At 56.7% G+C, this 21,184-nt stretch overlaps 1 protein-coding gene across 8 annotated transcripts in view; it reads left to right on the top strand.

Annotated features, from left to right (window-relative positions):
* Positions 1-19,018, top strand: part of TTLL8 (tubulin tyrosine ligase like 8) — a 49,522-nt gene extending 30,504 nt beyond the window's left edge. For 4 of the 8 annotated variants that reach the window (XM_047743081.1, XM_047743080.1, XM_047743079.1 and 1 more), the window contains 4 exons: positions 96-339; positions 2,475-2,910; positions 3,553-3,782; positions 3,819-4,698. In XM_047743081.1, the coding sequence (XP_047599037.1) occupies positions 96-339; positions 2,475-2,910; positions 3,553-3,782; positions 3,819-4,290 (1,382 nt within the window). In that variant the 3' untranslated portion in view covers positions 4,291-4,698. Of the gene's footprint in view, positions 1-95; positions 340-2,474; positions 2,911-3,552; positions 6,181-18,765 lie in introns of those variants that run through there. The other 4 variants (XM_047743082.1, XM_047743083.1, XM_047743078.1 and 1 more) reach the window with 3 other exon arrangements.
* The last annotated feature ends 2,166 nt before the right edge of the window (positions 19,019-21,184 follow it).

Raw genomic sequence — 21,184 nt, 5'->3', positions numbered from 1 at the left:
TGCGGCCTCCCGGTCCCGGATCAAAGCCACGCGGGGTCCTGGGGCCGACGCTGGATGCCGCGCTGCGCCCTGGGCTGAGCGCTGACCTCTTGCAGACATCGTGTGCATGAACCGCGTGGAGGAGATCCTGGAGCTGGTGGCGGCCAACCACCTCTCTGCCAAGGACAACAAGTGGGTGGTGCAGAAGTACATTGAGACCCCGCTGCTCATCTATGGCACCAAGTTCGACATCAGGCAGTGGTTCCTGGTCACCGACTGGAACCCGCTGACCATCTGGTTCTACAAGGAGAGCTACCTTCGCTTTTCCACACAGCGCTTCTCCCTGGAGAGCCTGGACAGGTCGGTGGGAGCGCCAGCTGGACGCAACTGGGCATGAGGGGACACGGTGGGTGTCCACCACACCTGCAGGATGGGGCGGGGTGCCGGGCCACGCCTGCTGACCCCCGCCACCCCGGACACACAGATGAGGAAGCGGGCTCGGGGAGGTTACGTGGCCTCCATCCCCGAGGGCCAGGCCCAGGCCTGGTGTTCTTCAAAGCCCTGCTCTGCACCCCAACACATGTGTATCATCTCCAGAAAATCCTGAAAGCTCCGTGTGCCGTGTGCCCATGAGATGCCAGTCAGGGCCCAGGGATGACCCATCTAAGCGGCAGGTTCAGAGCCCCCTCCGTGGTGGGTGCCTCCCCCTGCTGGAAGGGCTAAGTGGCCAGCTGTGCTCACACACTGACCTGCAGCCACCCAAGCTTGGTGGTGCCCTCGGCTGGCCGCACAGTCCTGCTCTCTCTGGGGCACCTTTGGGGGCACATCTGCCTTGCCAGCCCTCAAACTCTTTGTGAGCCCCAGAAGTCCTGGGGTCGGGGTTCCTGCAGGTGGCTGGGGAGGAAGGAATGTTCAGGTCCTGAGCAGGCAGCCTATGGGACATGACAGTGGCTTGAGGGGTCCTCTGAGGACCCCAGCGGTGCCAGGCAGGACAAGAAGTGGGGAGCACCTGAGACAGAAAAGGCTGCACCCAGATCCCAAGGCCCCTGGGGCCAGGATGCTGGGGAGGGTGTTCCACGGAGGTGCTGGGTAGAGGCTCAGATGTCCAGGAAGGGGTGTCAGGGGTGGGGGAACCCATGCCTCGCCAGGCTCTCCAGGTGGGCAGGACATAGGTGTGGTGGGGACAGTGAGGTCACTCGGCAAAGCCTCGGGAGGGAGGCAGAGAACCCCCTTGCCTGTCCAAACCAGGGGCTCCCCACTTCTGCCTGTGACCGCCCCCACTGCGTGGGTCTGAGGGCGTCTTGACCAGGAGCGCTGCAGGGGGTCCTGCAGAGAGGACGCACTGGGCATGGGGCCTGCTTCCAAGAAAGGTGGGGACGCCTGGGTGACTCAGTTGGTGAAGCGTCCAACTCTTGAGCTCAGCCCAGAATTGACAGGGCTGGGAGATGGTCAGCGGACACCTTGGGCGTGTTAACTGTGTCCCCCCCTGGCTAGTGGCTGTGACCACACCAAGAGTCGCACCTGGCAAGTGACCCTTTGCTGCTGAGGACAAGTGGCTCTAGCTGGCAGCTCCTCAAGTGAGTTCGTCTCTGCCAGGCCAAGGGGGCCTAGAGGAGGGGGCGCACCCCTCACTGTGCATAAGGAGCCCCCTCCAGCCCCCCACCCCAGGCCACCGGATGCACCAAGCCGTGAGGGGGTGCCTGCCAAACCCCTTGCCCTCTCTGAGCCCCATTTCTCCATCTGGGACCATAATCCTCCCCGCAGGCAGGCAGGAGAGTCCCTGAACCGTTCTGAGCGGACACAGCCTGGCCGTCTATGCAGCGGCCGGAGTTAACGGAGGGAGTGCCGTGCTGGCTCTGGGGCCCACTACCCTAATTCCACTGTCTCCAGTCACAAGGCCCTTCTGTCCTCTGGAAGCACGACCTCTCCAGGGTCACAGGGACACATCTTAGCCTCCAGAGCCACGTGGCTCATCTCGTAGTTGTTTCAAAACAGGTTTGGAACAAGGCAAGAGTGCAAAGTAATTAATTCGTTTCACAAAGACTTTCTCACTTTGTCTCACCAGACCAGCTCTTCAAGAGCCACATCTCTATTGCTGGGTACAGATGGGGAAACTGAGGCTCTGGGAGGCGTTACTTCCAGAGGACCCGAGCTATCAGAGCCCCTCCTGCAGCCACCCTGCGGTGGGGGGGCGGGGTCTCGAGAGCAGAGTCTCTGGGGGCGGGGTTAGCTGTGACTTGGGGGTTCCGTGGGGGCAGAGGGTCCGCAGGGGTGGGGTCTCGGGGGAGATGTCCAGCGGGCATGCGCATAGGTGGGGGCATAAGGGTTCTGGAGATTGGGTCTCGCGGTCCGGGGCCACCGTCCGGGATAGGGGTCGCGGGTCCCCCAGGTGGAGACTGAGTCCCGGGCGCAGCGCTCGGAGTGCCGGGGCGGGGGCGGGGTCGCGGTGCCAGAGCCGCAGGAGGCGCAGGCCTGACCGCACTTGCCCTGCGCAGTGCCATCCATCTGTGCAACAACTCCATCCAGAAGCACCTCAAGAACGACAAGGACCGCAGCCCCCTGCTGCCCTACCACAACATGTGGACCAGCACCAGGTTCCGGGAGTACCTGCAGAAGCGGGGCCGCGGGGCTGTGTGGGTGGGCGTCATCTACCCCGCCATGAAGCGGGCCGTCACCAACACCATGCGCGCGGCCCAGGACCGCGTGGAGCCGCGCAAGAACAGCTTTGAGCTGTTCGGGGCCGACTTCGTCCTGGGCCGCGACTTCCAGCCCTGGCTCATCGAGATCAACTCCAGCCCCACCATGCACGCGTCCACGCCCGTCACGGCCCAGCTGTGCGCGCAGGTGCAGGAGGACACCATCAAGGTGGTGCTGGACCGCAGGGCGGACCGCAGCTGCGACATCGGCAACTTTGAGCTGCTATGGAGACAGGTGCGGGGGCGCAGTGCTGGGGGGCAGGGCGGGCCCGGCGCGGGGTGGGGGGGCGCAGTGCTGAGGGGGGAGGGGCGGGCACCTGCTCCCGCCCGTGGGGGCTGTAGCTGCTTCAGGCAAAGACACCAGCCAGTGGCTCTGGTGCCCCCGGAATACCCCCACCCCCACCCCGCCTGGGACTCCCCCCGGCCCAGCCGCCTTCACCACTCCGCTCTACTCCCTGTCCTCCCCAGCCACCCCCAGCTCTGTGGCCACCAGGTGGGGAGGCCCCCCTGCCTGGACTGCTGCTGGGAGGTCCATGGCGTCCAGGCTCAGAATCTAGGGTGTTCCTTTCCAGACCTGCTGTGTCCTCCCTCCTCCTGCCTGGGGAAAATGGTGTCCTCCTTCAGAGGTCCTGCGCCTAGTCCCTATTGGGAGCCTTCCTGCAGGCCAGGCGGCAGGGCTGGGTGGTCACTTTGCTGGGGACTCTGGTTCCATGGAGTACCGTGTGCCCGGGCCTCTCTGGGGGAGGGAGCTGGGGGACTGCCCAGCCCCAGGGAAGGGAGGCCCAGGCTTCTCGCCAGGCCTCTGCTGGCCGTGGCAGACACAGGGAGGAGGCGCCAGGCTCTGGGCGACTGGGCCAGCGCGCCCTCCTCTGCCTAGCCTGCCGTGGAGCTGCCCCCCTTCCACGGGGCCGACCTCTGCGTGGAGGGTGTCAGCGTGAGGAGAGCCAGGAAGCAGATGCCACCCATCTCCAGCGTGAATTTTCCGTCTTCCCTCTTGGACATTCAGCCCCTGAAAGTGAGGTGCCCCTCAGCCATGCCCAGCCCGCCTCTGGGAGCCCCCACCACGGCGCCGCAGCAGGACCTGAGGCTGGAAGAGGCACAGGCCGGGCCCCGCACCTTCCCCGCGCCCCGCACCTTTCCCACGCCCCGCACCTTCCCCGCGCCCCTGTGGGGGGCCGCCGCCAGGAGCCGCAAAGCTCGGTCGGCCACCGCCCCGTCGGTCGGGAAGCTCGAGTTCCCCACTTGTAACGTAGACAGCAGGGCCCCGAAAACTGGTCCGACCAACGCTGAGTCTGACAGACCCTCGGATCTGAAGATACCAAACGAGCCCTCACTGTCGTCTGCGCTTCCCAGCGTGAAGACGGCGGAGGGCGCCCTGCTCCAGCCGCCCAAACCGCCAGGTACCAGTGCAGGGTCGGCTGGGGGTGGCCTGCACCCCAGGCAGGGAGCGGGTCCCCATGTGGGCATCAGCCTGAGCTCAGAGCGGGCTCGGGGGCACCCCGGCCCCATCCTGGGACTGGCCGGGCTTGGGGACGGTGGGGCTCCTGCGGCAGTGGTAGGGACCCCTCACGGGACGGGGTGGGTGATAGACTGTCTCGCTCCTCACGTGACCTAATGCTCATGGGGGATCGAACGGTGCCAGGTGCCAAGGGCAGGCGCCAGCGATTCCTGGGCTCTTGCCTTCAGTTGTCTGAAGTTCCTGAAGGAGCTGACTGTGTGCGGACTGGGAGCCTGTCCTCGGCCCGGGCTCAGAGCACCGGTGGACAGGTGTGGGGGGCCCCCAAGGCTCTGGGGGTGACCCTGCCGTGTCTGAACCTCAGTGCACCTCTAGAGGCGTCTGGCACCCAGTGGTGGCCTGAGAGTCTGTGTGATGAAAAGGCATGAGCCAGGCCTCCCCCAAACCCCCCGCTGGTTCTGCCCCAGGACATTTGCCTCCTCAAACACACCGTGTTCCCTCCACCTGCCTGGGGCTCGGTCTCTTTCTCTCTCCTGCGCCCTTCCTCCCTCCTTCCCTCCTTTTCTCCTCACCTCCCTCCCTGGCACCAACCTCTTTGTCCCCCCAACCCCCCATCTGTCTGCAGCCTGTCCGTCTGTGTCTCCTAGAGCGTAGGTCCCTAACGCTGGCTCACCGCAGCACCTGGGGCTGTGCATGACACGTGGCCGGGGTCAGTGAGTGTTTGTTGGGTGAAGGCGCACAGACCGGCTCCAGAGTCGTGGGCTCTGGGCTCAGGCTCCGGGAGCACATGCCTTCAGAGCTGGCGGTGCCCTCGGAGGACATCCCTTGTCCCGCCTTCTTTCCTCGCCTTGTGTCTGCTCTGTCGCGGGGGCTGGCCAGCCCCACTGCTCAGCAGCTTGCCTCTGTGAGGACGATTTCCAGGGTGTTTTTGCTGTTAGGAAAACACCATGTACTTTTCATAACACACTGTGCGGCTCTCGACGGGTATCTTCCTAGGAGTGAAGCATTGATGGGGGGCTCAGGGGTTGTCACAGAGCAGCACCGACGGGGTGGGGCTGAAAGACGGAAACGTATTCTTGCGAATTCTGGAGCCCGAAGTCTGGAATCATGGTGTTGGCAGCGCCACGCTCTCCAAGGCTGTGGGGAAGAGTCCCTCCTTGTCTTTTCCAGCTTCTGGTGACCACTGGCCATCCCTGGTGTCCCTTGGCTTATAGAGTGCCTCCCCAGGCTCTGCCCTGTCTTCACACGGTGCTCCTCCTCTGAGCCTCTGTGTCCAAATTTCGGTCTCAGAAGGACACCACTGTTAGATTGGGGCCTGCCCTCCTCCCTCCAGTGTGACAGCTTAACTCAATGCCACCTGCGATGACTATGTCTAAATCATGTCACATTCACAGATTGCACGTGGACATGATCCTGTGGGGTGGGGCTGTTGGACCTGGTCCACTGAGCCGTGTAGGCGTGGCTAACAGGGGTGCCCTTGGACTGCACTCTCCCTGATGGCCATCACCCGGCTGTGGCCAGCCCTGGGCGTTGAGAGACACCCTAAGGCCTCTGGACACAGCGCCATGGGACTCCTTTGCCTTTCTCCGCTGACCAATAAAATGGCCTATTTTCAGACATGTGTTGGCCATTTACTTTTCCTCTCCTAAGCACTGCCCACTCGAACCTTTTGTCCATTTGTCCTCAGACTCACGGGTCTGTTGCTTTTGGATTTGTGGGAGCAACGTCAACTCTGGATTCTCCTTTTTCAGTTGACTCTTTTACAAATACTGTCCCCCACTGTGTGATGTGTCTTTTGCTCATTTATGGTCTCTTTGGATGTAAATCCCCCTTAATTTTAATAAACTTAAGCTGGTCAACTTTTCCCTCTATGGTTGGAGACTTTTATGCCTTATAGCCTTACCCTGAGGTCATGAAAATAATCTCCAGCAGCTTGTTCTAGAAGCGCTGCTGCTCCTGCTTTTCAGTCTCTAATGCTCCTGGAGCTAATTTGCCTGTGGTGTGACAGGAGGTCCTATCACAGTGTTACAGGGGTACCCAACTGTGGAAAGCCCCTCCCCCCCCATTGCACATACGGTATCTCTGGACTTCCCGGTCCGCTCCATTGGTCTGTTCCTCGCCCTTGGCCAATGACATGATGTCTTTGTTACTATAGCTTTGTAGGATATCTTTATGCTGGTTAGGCAAGTCCCACAATCTTGCTTTCCTTCCTTGGAAACGACTCGGCTGTTCTGGACCCCTTACACTTTCATTCAACTTGTAGAACCAGGTTGTCAAGACACATCAAAAAAATTAAAATTAAAGAAATTGTTATTGAAATTAAATTCATGTATCAGTTTAAGGAGAACGGACTTCTTTACATTATTGAGTCTTATCATCTATGAACATGGTATATCTCTCCATTTACTTATCTTTTAGTGTCTTTCAGTAAACTCCTACAGTTTTCTTTGTGATGGTCTTATACTTTTTTGGAAGTTAGATTTAGTCTTATATGTGTTCTGTTTTTTCTTCTATGATAAGTAGTATCAAAATTTGTATTTCTTCAACAAATTGTGACTGGTTGATAGAAATGGAATTGATTTTTGTGGATCAATTTCTTTTTAATCCAGACTTCTGGCTAACATTTCCATCAATTTATTAATATATTTGAAAATTATTTTGGATTTTTCATATACACAATTATATCATCTGAAGAGTTTTCTTTTTCTTTGCTATCATTGCACGTTTTATATCTTTTTCTTATTTTATTATATGGTACAGAACCTTAATTACTTCATTTTTCTCATTTCACTGGATCTTGGGTGCACATACTCTGGTTAGTCGTAATCCTTGGTTCATGGCATAGTTTCATTGTTTGTCCTTACATGGCCCACTTTCAGGTAGTTTTAAAAACATAATTAGGGGGCGTCTGGGTGGCTCAACTGGCTAAGCGTCTGCTTTCAGGCTCAGGTCATGATCCCAGTGTCCTGGGAAAGAGCGCTACATTGTGCTCCCTGCTCAGCCGGGAGTCTGCTTCTCCCTCTGCCTCTTCCCCTCCGCGTGCTCATGCCTTCTCTCTCTCTCTCAAATAAATAAATAAAATCTTAAAAAAAAAAAACATAATTAGAACCAAACAGTGATATACATTCACCCATCTCTGGCACCCTTATTCCCCTGTGGGCCTTGATCCCAAGACCCCAGGATCATGACCCAAGCCAAAGGCAGATGCTTAATGACTGAGCCACCCAGGCACCCTGTATTTTCAGTTTTTAAAAACTATCTTTTGTGAAAATTGTGAGTTTTAGTGTGGCCGAAGTTATCAGTATTTTTTTTTTTTAGTCAGTGCTATTTTTGTCTTAAGTTTTTCCTGGGATGCCTGGGTGGCTCAATTGGTTAAGCGCCTGCCTTAAGTTAAATTAAGTGTCCTGGGATGGAGTCCCGCTTGGGGCTCCCTGCTCAGCAGGGAGTCAGTTCTCCCTCTGCCTGCCGCTCCCCTTCCTTCTTCTTGCTGTCTCTCTCTCTCTGCCAAATAAATAAATAAAATCTTGAAAAAAAGAAAATTTTCCTTACCTTGAGGTTTAAACTATTATTTCCTACATGTATTACTAAGAGTTCCAAAATTGTCTTTGACGTATAAGTCCTAGCCTATCTGGAGTTGATTTTTGAATATGGTATGATAAGAATCAAATTTTATCTTTGTCCATAGGGACAACTACCTTTTCCATTTATTTGTTGAAAAGTCCCTTTCTTTCCCACTTTGTGCACCAGTGTGGGTCCGTCTCTGGAGTCTCTAGTCTAGTCCACAGGTGACTTTGCACCCCTGCACCAGTGCCGCGCTGTCTCCACATCTGGGCGGCAGGTTGCCTCTCTTTAGATGAGGGTTATGGTCCTTCTTGACTCATTTCCTTCTATACAAACATCATGATTATTTTTATCGGAGTCCACAGCTAGTCCTATTGTGATTTTGGATGGATTTGCATTGAATCCCTAGGTCATTTTGGGGGAAATCGACAAATTAATACATCATAAAGTATCATATACATCTTTTATTAGATTTATTCTTAGTTCCTTGATATCTTCATAGTACCTCACGTAGTGTCATCTCTATATCATCGCTTGCTGCTGGTGTGTAGAATGCAATGATGTTTGTACTTTAATTTTTTATACTGCCACATTTCTAAACTCATTATTTTTAAATAATTTTTTATTTTTTATTAACATAAAATGTATTATTAGCCCTAGGGGTACAGGTCTGTGAATCATCAGGCTTACACAGTTCACAGCGCTCACCAGAGCCCATACCCTTCCCAATGTCCATAACCCAACCACCCTCTCCCTACCCCCCTACCCTCAGTTTGTTTTGTGAGATTAAGAGTCTCTTATGGTTTGTCTCCCTCCCGATCCCATCTTGTTTCATTTATTCCTTCCCTACCCCCCACAACCCCCTGCCCTTCCTCTCAAATTCCTTATGTCAGGGAGATCATATTGTAATTGTCTTTCTCTGATTGACCTATTTCGCTCAGCATAATACCCTCTAGTTCCATCCACATCGTTGCAAATGGCAAGATTTCATTTCTTTTGATGACTGCATAGTATTCCATTGTATATATGAACCACATCTTCTTTATCCATTCATCTGTTGTTGGACATATAGGTTCTTTCCATAGTTTGGCTATTGTGGACATTGTTTCTATAAATATTGGGGTGCGTGTGCCCCTTTGGAGCACTACGTTTGTATCTTTAGGATAAATACTCAGTAGTGTGATTCCTGGGTCATAGGGTGGCTCTATTTTCAACTGTTTGAGGAACCTCCATGCTGTTTTCCAGATGGGCTGCACCAGCTTGCATTCCTATCAACAGTGTAGGAGAGTTCCCCTTTCTCCACATCCTCGCCGACACCTGTCATTTTCTGACTTGTTAATTTTAGCCATTCTGACTGTTGTGAGGTGGGATCTCATTGTGGTTTTGATTTGTATTTCCCTGATGCCGTAACCTCATTGTTTCTAATAATTTGGATGTATATTCTTCTGAATTTTCTATGTGAGTTATTGCATGTCATGTGCAGATAGCTTTACGTCTTCCATTGCAATCTTGTTGTCTGTAATTTCTTTGTCTTGTCATGTTGTATTGGCGAGACCCTCCTATAAAGTGTTGGGTATTATTGTTGAATACCTGATTTAAAGTGAATTTTTTAAAAAAAGATTTTATTTAATTGAGAGAGAGAGAGAGAAAGCATAAGTAGGCAGAGTGGCAGGAGAAACAGGTTCCCCACTGAGCAGGGATCCTGATGTGGGGCTCGATCCCAGGACCCCGAGCTCACAACCTGAGCCAAAGGCAGGTGCTCAAAGAGAATGGTTTTAACATTTCCTCACTTATATTGACATTTTTCTAGGTCTTCATAAAGTTATAGATATGATATAAATATAGATATAAATGTATGGACACTCTAGCATGTTAAAGAAGTTTGTTTCTAATTATTACCAATAATTTGTATGTATGTAGTGAATTTTCTCAAAAAAACCTTTTTTTTTGCATCTAGAGGTTATCATAAGCTTTTTCTCCTTATACTATTAAAGTGGTGAATAACATCAATTGGTTTTTTTATTTTGTTTTTGTTTTCTTTAATTAATTTATTTATTTGGTGGAGAGAGACAAAGGGAGAGAAGGAACACAAGCAGGGGGAAGTGGGAGAGAAGCAGGGAGCCCGATGCGGGGCTGAATCCCAAGACCCTGAGATCATGACCTGAGCTGAAGGCAGACACCCAACGACTGAGCCACCAGGCGCCCCCAATGGGTTTTTTAACTTGCTTTGATGTTAGGTTTGATACATGGCTTGCTTTTGTTTCTTACACGTTGTTGAAATGCATTCCCAGCTGTAATTTATTCATCCTGCTATTTATAGACATTTATATTTTTTCTAGGTCAGACTATTACAAATAGTACTGCTATGAATGTTCTTGAATTTGGTGAAATGCATACACTGGGGGCGCCTGGGTGGCTCAGTCAGTTGGGCATCTGACTCTTGATTTCAGCTCAGGAAATGGTCTTGGGGTCGTGGGATCAAACCCTGCATTGGGCTCCCACTCAGCAGGGAGTCTGCTTGTCTCCCTCTCCTTCTGCCTCTCCCCCCCCCACCCCCGGTTTTGCTCTCTCTCTCTCAAATAAGTCTTAAAAAAAAAAAAAAAAAAAAAAAAAAAAAAGCCCTGTGTACACCGTGCTGTGCTGAGTCATGCGTGCGGGTCTGGCAGGCGGCCCCGAGGAGCTGCCCGGAGGGACGGTGCCCGGTGCGACCAGCACGATGTGGGCATTCTAGCTGCTCCCTACTCTTGCCAACACTAGCTACTCCCTTCCTTTTTGCTTTGGCCACTCTGGCAGCGAGCAGTGGCCTCACATAGCGCTCCAGTCTGCATTTCCCTGATGACTAAGGAAGTTCAGCTCCTTCGTTGATGGTCCATTTGGACACACTCTCATGGAAGTTCCAGTTTTTGCATTTGGACAATTTCTTTTTCTTGGCCTAGTCTTGTTGGCTTATAGGGGTTCTCTAGATATTCTGGATTCAAGTCCCTTGGCAAGTAAATCTATTAAAAATTTCTCTTGGGGCACCTGTCTGGCTCAGTCTGTGATGCACGTGACACTTGATCTCAAGGTTTAGGTTCAAGCCCCATGTTGGGGGTAGCGATGCTTAAGGAAAATGAAATCTTAAAAATATATGTGTACATACAATATGATATTTCTTATCTCATTCTTTGGTTTGCCTTTCATTCTCTTCATAACATCTTTAATGCACATGAATTATTAATTTCAGTATATTCTGGTACTGATTTTTCTTTTGTGATTAGCACCTTTTGTTTTCTGTTTGAGAAATCTTTGCCTAGCCCAAAGTCATAAAAATAGTCATTTCTGGGGGCACCTGGGTGACTCAGTCTGCTAAGCCTCTGCCTTCAGCTCGGGTCGCAATACAGGGATGCTGGGATCAAGCCCTGCATCGTGCTCCCTGCTCAGTCCGGAGCCTGCTTCTCCCTCTGCCCCTCTCCCACCACCCAAACTCGTGTGTGCTCTCTTTCTCTCGAATAAATAATAAAATCTTAAAAAAAAAAACCAGTCACTTCAGTCTTCGTCCGACAGTTGTATTGGTACACCCTTCACATTCGATCCATAGTCCATCTGGGATTGCTTGTGCTGTGAAGCGCGGGGTCAGGAATCACTATCTTTTCAGTATGGGTACTCAGCCAGTGGTACGGGTCTTAAAAACAGTGTTCGCCACTGTACTGACCTTCCTCCTAAACCACGTGACTGTATGTTGTTCTGTGTCTGGACTCTACTCTGTTCCAACTGTCTATCTGCCTGTCTGTCTGAGCCAGGCTGCTGCGGGACTAAAGCTACATCACAAAGGCACTTTTCTCCCCAGTGGTGTTCGCTCAGCAAGCATTTGTTCCTCCCATATCTTCAGATCAGCGGCAGCAGTGCTGGGTTTAGCTAGGGAAGGCGTAACGGGGCTCCAGGCTGCGGGCTGGGTTCACATCTGCTCCATGTGTCTCCACCTTCTGGGACCCGTGGCTTCCTGGGGTGTCGTCCTCGCATGGCAGACGGTATAAATGAGAGAGCAAGCCAGACCATGCGAGCACAGGGAAGCTTCCACTCACACCACATCTGCACGCATGGCACTGGCCAAACTCAGGTCAGTGGGCGAAGAAGGATACTTCACTACCAGGAGGAGGAGGAGAGGAATACGTCTGGAACAATAACCAAATACACGACAGTCCAATCTCTCGGTCCCCAGGACTCACTCACCTCCTGTCATCAAGATATGTTCTTGCCCTCTGTTCCAGAAGTCTCCCGATTGTGACATCAGGCTCCAGTCCCAGATCTCACGGCTCTACTCGGCTCTGGATTCTACATCAGGCCTCTTCATCTGGATAACCGTGAGTCAGAAAGACAAGTCCAGTTGGGGATTAATCTGGCCTGTGGCTGTTTCATGGGTGCTAGCAGAAGACACGAGACGCCTAGACCAGAGACCAAGGACGTTATTACTCATGGCCCAGCACGAGCATCAGCACACCTGTGACAGTCCCAGGAAGAGGAGATGCCACGGACCAGTTCGTGTCACTGCTGAGGAGCGCTGATTTGGGGAGTCCGCCGCTTTAATCGCAAGCAGTGAGCAACCCTGCTCTTGACCTGAAGGGAGACACTCACTCTCTCATCCCTCAGGACTGCTCCCTGCACACATGACCCTGACACACGGCCCCGGTGAAGGGTAGTCAGAGCCTTGCACTCTTGGCACACCCAACAAAATGTGTAGGGTGCTCAAAAGACCCACGGAAGACCATCTCTTCCAACAATCAACCTGCCAGTCCTGCTCGGCCTCTGCCGGGTTTCGACTGGTGAGTATCCCCTCTACCGGCCGTTCCGATTCATGTGGCCAGCAGAGGGTGACACCGAAGCCATTCAATTTGTCTGGTACATGTTTGTTTAGGGCCACCTTCCTCAGCCCCAAGTAGCAGAAAGAAGCCAGCCTGCAGCTGTCCCCCCGCTGTGCCCCTCTCCGTGCCCAGGCCTAGGCGTGCTCTAAGTCCCAGGGGGCCCGGACCGCTCGGATTTCCGACAGCCAGGATACGGTCTACCGCAGTCCAGTCCTCGTGAAGACCCACTCAGAGTTTGGATTGACCTCTGATCTTCAATGTCCTTGCCGATGTAGGGCGGAACAGATGGGCTGAAGGGCATCCCCGACCCCCACCCCCGCCAGAGACGGTTTCCGTGGTCCACTCAGCCTGCCCGTCCCGTGCGAACTTGCTTCTCCTGAGCCACTTGAGGAGCGTGGCTGAGATCTGCATCCTGGCGGCCGCACCCACAGCCTGCGGGTAGAGGTGGGAGACCCAGGGGCCGGCCAGATCCAGTCAGCGGCTCCTTGACCGCACTGCTGTGCCGCACGCCAGGTCTGCGAAGCAGAGAGCACTGCAGCCCCTGTCCTGCACCTCCGGGCCCCACAAGCTCCCCCAAGAGGCACAGTCCTGTCCTCCATCCATAGCCACAGGACGGGCTCTTGCCCTCCATCATCCCTTCCTCCCATCTGGAACATTCATCTCAAGGGCCGGGGCCGCTGGAGGTAGACAGTAACCCTGTTTTGGTGCTCCAGGACCCTTGCCATCCCCACAGGGGAGTGCAGGTGGGAGAGCTGGGATGAAGTGTGAATCCCGTGGGCCGCCGTCAGGTCTCGCTGCCGGCAGAAGGGTGCATGGCCCAGGGGCTGCCCAGGGGGAGAGAGAAGCTCCATGCCCAGCCAAGAGGACATGACCACTTTCCCCCAAAGGAGGTGGGGGAGCAGAACACAGTCCCAGCACTGGACAGTGCCACAGGGATGGCAGGAAGCCCAGATGCCACTGAGTACCCCAGCCATCCGCCCATTGCCGGTTGCCGAGATGACAAAAGGCGCACGACCGCAGATGGGACCGCGCAGGTCAGCCAACCTCAGCTTGCGGCCTGCTGCTCTGTGGCCTGAGAGCTGAGAATGGGCCTTACTTTTTTAAAGGGTTATAAGAAACCGCAGCAGAGAGTATGTGACAGACGTCCCTCTGTCCCTGTCCCAGAAGGTTTGCCGCCCCCTCCACGGATGGTGCCTGAGACCCTGCAGTCTGTCCTGCAGCTGCCCTGCCGCCCCGCCCCCCTTCGGATCAGGCGGATTTCCTGCCTCCTGAGTCCCCACGGCTCGGCTCTGCTCCCGCAGGTCTCCAGGCAGGGCTCGACCGGTCCCTACCACCCACCAGCTGTTCTGCAGCCCAGGCCACCTGCCGCTCCAAGGACGCCGCTCCGGGGACCGCCGCGTGCGCAGGAGCCCAGACTGCGCAGTCGCCCTGTGTGGCAAACGGCTCCCGGCCCCGGAGCTTCAGCCAACATTTCCCAGTCATGAGACTGCACGACCCGGCCAGTTCAGCCCAGACGAGCCGCACTTGCTTCCAGGCTACCAGCTGGGGTTGGGCCAGCTCCCTGTGACCCTCCTCCTTGGGCCAGTGGCTGCCCAGCCTGAGTTTGTCCAAGTCAGCCCGCCAACCCCGCCTGCGCGCCCGGAGCCTCGGCGCCGACAGCAGGTGCCCAGCGGGCGGGAGGCGCACTCCGCACCGGCAGGCAGCTCCCGGCCTGCGCTCGCACACGCATTCCAGGACCCACCTGTCGACTTCGAAGGCAGGAGGGAAGGAGGGAAAGCTGGCTGGGACTTTGACGGGGATCACCTTGAAGGGGCAGACCAGTTTGGGGAGAATTGACACCTTTTGTATTCGTGTCTTTCAAACCATGATCATGATCTACTCCATTTAATTAAAGCTCAACCGCTTCTTGGTGTCTGTGGTTTTTCAGAGTTGGGGTCTGGTGCATCCTTCATTAGAAATCCTCCCTTTAGGCGGTTGGTAGTTTTTTTTTTTTTTTTTAAGATTGTATTTATTTATTTGACAGAGAGAGACAGCGAGAGAGGGCACACAAGTAGGGGTAGAGGGGGAGGGACAAACAGGCTCCGCGCTGAGCAGGGAGCCCGATGCGGGGCTCGATCCCAGGACCCCGGGATCATGACCTGAGCCGAAGGCAGAGGCTCACTGACGGAGCCCCCGGGCGCCCCGAGAGTGTCTCGTTTCGCACTATATTCTTAAGGCACAGCTTACGCGCACAGTGAGGACAGACCTTGAGCACACACGGCTCCGTGTGCGAGGCCCGCTCCCCCCCCCAGATGAGCACGGCTGACCTTGCTCACTGCAGAGGTCGTCGGAGACAGCACCGCCCCACTTAGATCGCCACACGCGCTCCGTGCCTGGCCTCTTCCAAACCGCAGGCCCCGGTGGCACGTTCACTTTTCAGGCAGAGGTGGCTGTGCGAGGGACTGAGGACGGAGGGCTGGGTCGCTTCCCGTTTGGAGTGGCGGCCGAGTCGCTTGATGGCCCCGTGCCAGCGTGTGTGGACGCGTGCATCCGTCTCTCCGGAGTGGACACGGACTGGACTAGCCTTCAGGCCCTGCAGATGCTGCTGATGCTTCCGTTTCGCTGTGGAAGGAACGGGCAGTTTTCCAGGGCAGGGTCCGCGCGGGCGTCGCACAGCCTCCCGGCATGCGATCCGGTGAGATCGTGCTTTTAGGCCCTCCGGCAGGTTTGCAGTGGCGTCCCGCTGTGGCTTTAGTCCGTGTTCCCCGGATGGCAGGTAAAGCCGAGCGCTCTGCCTTGCATTTATTGGCTATATTTTCACAAAGTGCCTGTTTCTGGCCTTTGCCCATTTTTAAACTAGGTCATTTGTGTTTCTGTTACTTATTTGCTGGGGTTTTTTATATGCTATGCATTTAAGTGTCAGCTGCGTGCACTGGGAATGTTTTCTCCGAGTCCGCACTTGCCTTCTACCTTTCTTGGCGATGCCCTCTGAGAGGCAGACATATGTCACGAAGCCTGAGCGGTCAGCTTCCCCTCCCGTGATTAGTGTTTGGTCTGCTTCTGTGAAATAGCTTGGTCTGCACCTAAGTCACGAGGGCGTCCTCCGGTGGCTCCTTCTAGAAGCTCTGTGGTTGTGGCCTTCACCTTCCGGTCTGTGATCCATCCTGAGTTCGTTTTCGCTTGTTCTGGCTGTGAAGGGGCCAAGGACTGTGTGGTTTTCACAGTGATACCCAGCAGCCCCAACACCATCACGTGGCTTTGGCACCTCATCAGAAACAGACTCTCCAGAATGAACTCTGGAGTCCCTCCTCTGGCCCAGTGCCGTTCACCTGTCCCTTTACCAGCATCACGCTGGCGCAGGGCCTCAGGATCACAGTCCGGAGGGAAGCGGGGAGTGCGATCCCTAAGTTCCCAGCACTTCCCGCCCAGCGTTGCCTCAGCTGGTCTCTGTCTTTTGAATTTTCCTATAAATTTTGCCATCAGCTTGTACATTTCTACAAGAAAGACCTGGTGGGATTCTGACGGGGCCCACGCCGCGTCCACGGACCATTTCAGGGAGAATTGGCGGCTGGGATACGGAGACTTTGATATCTGGGGGTGATGGACTCAACATTAATTTGGGTGTTCTTTGGTTTTCCTCTGCAATATTTTAACATACACAGTTTGAATCAAACGTATTCATACGTATTTGATGTTTTTGGCATGTTTATAAATGCATTTTTATAAATTTTGATACCTTAGGTGATTTTTTTTTATCCTTTTTTTTTTGGTGAGAACGTACGGAGTCTGCTCCCCGGCAGACCTCAGCTCTTCCGTCCGGTGTCGCCAGCTGCACTCTGCGCACCCTTTATATCACATCCTCTGACCTCACTCGCCTTCAGGCTCCACACGTGGATTTTGACCAGCGCCCCCCCGCCCCCCCCCCCCCCCCCCCCGTCTCCCCTGCTCCTGGCCCCTGGTGGCCACTTTCTATTCTGTTTCTATGAGTTTGACTTTTTTTTCTTTTCAGATTCCACTCGTGTTACACGTGGTGCTCTAACCTTTGTTTTCCAGTCGTGTGTGCTAACATAGAATATTCCATTGGTTTTCGTACATTGATCCTCCAGCCCTACTTCTTGGTTCCAGCAGTTTCCAATGCCTTTGGATTTTCTACATAATCACATCACCCCTTTCTGATCTTTATGTCTTTGTTTCTCATTCCTGCGTGATTGCACTGGCTGGAGCCTCCAGGAGGGACAGGGGCTGGCACCCGTCCCTGGCATTAGCTGGAGAATTTCCACTCTTACCACGTGGAGGCAGTTTGCTCGCTCGCTTGTGTGCTGAGAATGGTTTTCTTTCCTTCCTCCTTTCCTCCTTCCTCCCGCTCTCCTCCCTCCTTTCCTCGCTCTTTCCTCCCTCCTTCCCTCCTCCTCTCCCTCCTTCCTCCTTCCTTCCCTCCCTCCTCCTTCCCTCCCTTCGGCAGTGGTGGGCAAAGAGCTACTGTTCTGGGCCCATCAGCCTGCTTGTCCCCAGCCGGTGCCCAGTGCATGCCTGACGTAAGGTACAGGCCCTGGTGTGTCCTGTGGGGCAGGCTTGTTCTAGCCCCCTCAGGGAGGCCTTGTTCCTGGGCTCCGGTTCAACATCTGCCTCAGGCTCCGGGAAGCTATGAGCTGCTTTGCATAGGTGCTGGGTCGCCCCACTTCCGTCTGCCCCACCCAGCACCTGGAGGAGTGACTCAGCCCAGGCTGTTGGTAGTGAGTGGCTCTGACAGGCATTGTGTCCCAGCCCGTGCTGCTCCTGGGGGCTAGGCGGTTGCTGGCTGGGGAATGCCCTGGCCCTGGGGCCGGGAAAGCCTGGGCTGCAGCTGGCTGGGCTTCTGGGCCACTGGCAGCCTCAGGACTGACTCACAGGCCCAGCACAGCAGGGAGGGGAGGAGCCTGGCCAAGGTTTCAGATCTGTGGACACCCTGACTGCCCCTCCGTGAAAGGGCCTCCCTCACCCTGGGGTGTCAGGGGAACTGTGCGAGAACTCTCCCAGAGCAGCAGCTTCAGCACACCGCACGGCCTCTCCAGGTGGCAGGGCTGCTCACCCTTGCTTGTCCCAGCCACAGTGGTACACTCACCCAACAAGGTCACCACCTCCTGGGCCAGCAGACTGGTGTCCTGAGGGGCCGGTGCAGAGAGCAGCCTGCCTGGGAGGGGACGGCCCCCAGCCTGGGGGTGCAGAACAGCCTGGCCCTGAGGCCAGAGCTTACCCGTCAGTCCTGACGTTCCAGTCCCCATCGGAGCCCCTCCAGCCATGGGCCTGCCTGGGGCTCAGGGTCCTGATCCAGCCCACACCCGGATGCCACCCGGCCCTCTTGACATCCAGCTCTGTGCCCACAGCCCCTCTTGGTCCCGGCCCGGAGGGGACAGGGCCTCAGCTCCAGGGGTCTGAGCACAGGCACACAGGGCAGCAGGACCTAGCGTCTTCTGGGCACAGCCTATGGCGAGGAGGGGTGTGGATCAAGAAGAGCTGGAGGAGGGGCCCCTATTCCAGCGCCAGTGGGAGGGCCCGGGGAAGGGGCAGGATGGGGGCCACAGGTTGGGGTCCTGCAGTCTTCTCCATGCCCACGTGGCTCTGGAGCCCCCTCCCTCTGCGGGTCTGCGGGCACCCTTCTCCCTGGACGCCTAAGCAGGGCTGAGGGACAGTCCGGGGGAGCTGGGTGGGTGCCAGTTGGCCCTGCTCCTGAGGGTGACGCCCAGACTGGCTATGGGAAGAGGCTCGTGGCTCGTAATGGGGCAACAGGGTCCAAGGAGGCTGACTGCGCCTGTAGTTTCCTGCCGCAAGCCCTCTGCGTCCTTCCTAGGGGTGGAGGGCCAGGGCGTGGGGGGGGGGGGGAGGGAGAGGGCTGTAGGGGCAGGTGAGCCAGGCAAAGGCCACCTCCCCTATCCCCGCAGCCTTCACCGCACCCCCCGGACACGATGCCCCTGGACACCGCCTGTTGGGCTTGAGTGTGGGTTTGGGGTTTTCGAGGGCTAGAGAAAGAAGAGGGGGTTGTCGTGGGAGCGGGTGGGCTTGCGAGTCAGCTGGGACCAGACCTCCAGCTAGACGCTGGCCTTGCCTGGGGTGGCCGTGAGGTAGGCTGCCTTAGGGAGCAGTGTCGGGAACCGTTGGGCATGGCCAGGGCGTGGTCCCAGGGCAACAGGTCTCAGCGCCCAGGGCCCAGCTCTGGGATGGTGGGGGCGTGGCCGCGGCGGGTGGACGCGGGCTCAGGGCTCCTCTCTCTCTCCCCAAGGGCAGCTCAGGGAACCCCCAGCGCCCTGCCTGGTGTGTGGCTCTCTGCCGCCGGCCCGGCCCTGCAAGCGCTGCCGCTCCTTCCGCGCCTCGGTCCTGCAGGGCGCCTCCTTCGTGCCCCTGGGCGGCGGGGGCGGCGGGGCAGGGGCCCCGTGACTCCAAGGACCTGCACACCGAGGACCAGGACGGGACAGACTAGCCTTAGAACGTGGCTAGTTTCTTTGGAAACTTCACATAATGAGAGTCCTTGTATACAGAGCTATTTTAGCGAAACTGTGCAACTTCAGCATGGTATTTCTTCTGGAGCCCCCGCCCCAACCCGGGGCCAGCACCCCACATCCATACACCCATGTACCCCAAACTCACGCCCCATGTCCTCCCGCAGCACCCCTCCCTCACCGGAGGAGGACGCCCCTCGTGGGCTGATGAGCATGAGAAGCGCCCCCCTCCAGAGCCCCTCCTTGCTAGCAGGCGCCCCTCCCAGGCTCGCAGCCCGAGGTCTCCCGCAAGGCACTCATTCATTCAACGAAAGTCTCATTTGCACCCAAGTGTCTCCTTCCAACCTGGGGCTGAGTGAGGGTGTGGGAGGGGGTGCCTGGGTCAGAATCCTCAGAGTCAACCCCAGTTGGGCTTCTGGGCCCTCTGGCCACCAGCGGGCTGCTCCGGCGGCAGAGAGCCAGGGAGGGTGAGCCCCTGCAACCTCTCCGGGCTCAGGCTAGGGTGACCCAGCCCTCCAAGCCCACATGGAAGAGGAGGGGCTTGTGAGCAGTCGCCGCGGGCAGTTCTTTGTGGACCTCGGGAGGGTCCACAGCCCTCCCTTCCCAGACAAGTCCAGGGCCTGGAGGTGGGGAGGAACCTACCCCCCCCACCCTGGGCTGTTCCCCACCACGATGGCATGCGGCCGCACCTGCTGGCCACTTCTGGTCACCCGTGCCTCTTGGCGCCGGTGTCACCTTCATGGTGGTAGGTGTCTCGTCTGGCAGGTAGGCCTGTCCTGGGGTGGCCACGGAGTGGGGACTCAGGGCCTGGGTGGCCACGTGGCCTCCTTGCCCCAGGGAGAGCCTGTGCCCATGAGATCCCGTGGTACTGTGGTTCCCACCTGTCCCATGGTTACAAGCAGCTGTGTCCCGGCCTCAGAGCCTATGGAGCAAGGCCTGCATCTGGCCTGCATTGCCTGGGGCACAACGCTGTGTCCATGCAACGGGAGCCCCTTGGGGTGGCACACTTTCTTCTGACTCACCCCATCTGGCTGACCCAGAGGCCGAGTGTGCTGGAGGAGGGCTGGCCCAAGGACAGTGCGGGGGTGGGCTTTCCTGGGGGAGGCCGGACCTGCAGGCCTGTGCTACTCAGCACATCAGGCTTGCTCACTCCTGGGTATGGTGGCCTCCCGAGCGCTGGGGAGGTGGGGGCTGGAGCTCCACCCGCACCGGTCCTGCCTCACCAGTCATGTGGGACAGGGTGCCCGGAGCCCGGCAGTGCCCCCAGAAGTCCCGGCCCACTCACGCTGTACACCCGGTGGGTTCAGGGCTGAGGCACTGGCCCAGGATGGAGGGAGAATGGGGGTGAGCTCTGGCGCCCAGGCCATGGCGGCAAGAGGGTGCAGACCATGGTTTGGGACGATGTTGGGTGGCAGACCCTGTCCCATGGGGCAGAGGTTCCTTCAGGGCGCTGCCCGAGTTTGCTCCTGTCTCGGGCCTGAGTCCCTGTCAGGGAGCACTCTGGCTGTGTCTGCACTGAGGGCTGCCCCCCAGGACCGGCCTCCCTGCAGTGCCAGGCTGCGAATGACGCCACTCAGGGTCAGCTCCCCTCCAAACCTGAGGTGCCCTGTTGGGGTTCCAGGCAGATGCCCAGCCATGGGTCACTTTATGTGCCCCCCACCCTGCCCATGGGAGGGTGCCCTCCCAGGGCCAGAGCTGCTCACACCGGCCCTGCAGGTGCAGGAAGGAGACCAGACACAGGGACTCTGGGCCCGCTCAGGGAGGGAGGAGACAAAGGAGCTTCCGAGCTCCGTCTTCCAAGTCTGCTGCCCCGCACCATGCCACAGACCGGAGCAGCCAGGGGGCCGGGAGCTGCTGCCTACACACGCGCAAGCACAGAAGGAATCAAACTCGAGGAAAGTGCGGAGTGATTCCCAAGCAGAAGTTGGGCCGCGGGGTGTTGCCCTCTGGGGTGAGGAATAGCAGCATCAGAGTTGAGCATCTCAGACCCAGAGGGGTGATGGGCACAGGCCCCAGGCCCTGTTCCAGAAGAGGGTTCTCCTGTGGGCTCAGGGCTGGGGCCAGCCCTTGCCAGGCGCAGGCGCCTGGAAAAGCTCCAACCCCTCTGCTAGCCCACCTGGACTGAACAACTAGGGCCACTGGCCACCCTCCGTCCTGCACCATCACGACGACTGCCTGAGACACGGGGGAGCCGTGGGGCAT

Source organism: Lutra lutra, chromosome 8, assembly GCF_902655055.1.
Source record: "Lutra lutra chromosome 8, mLutLut1.2, whole genome shotgun sequence".
In the NCBI taxonomy this organism is placed as follows: domain Eukaryota; kingdom Metazoa; phylum Chordata; class Mammalia; order Carnivora; family Mustelidae; genus Lutra; species Lutra lutra.
The sequence above is the reverse complement of the archived record's forward strand: the minus strand, read 5'-3'. Positions and strand labels throughout refer to the sequence as shown.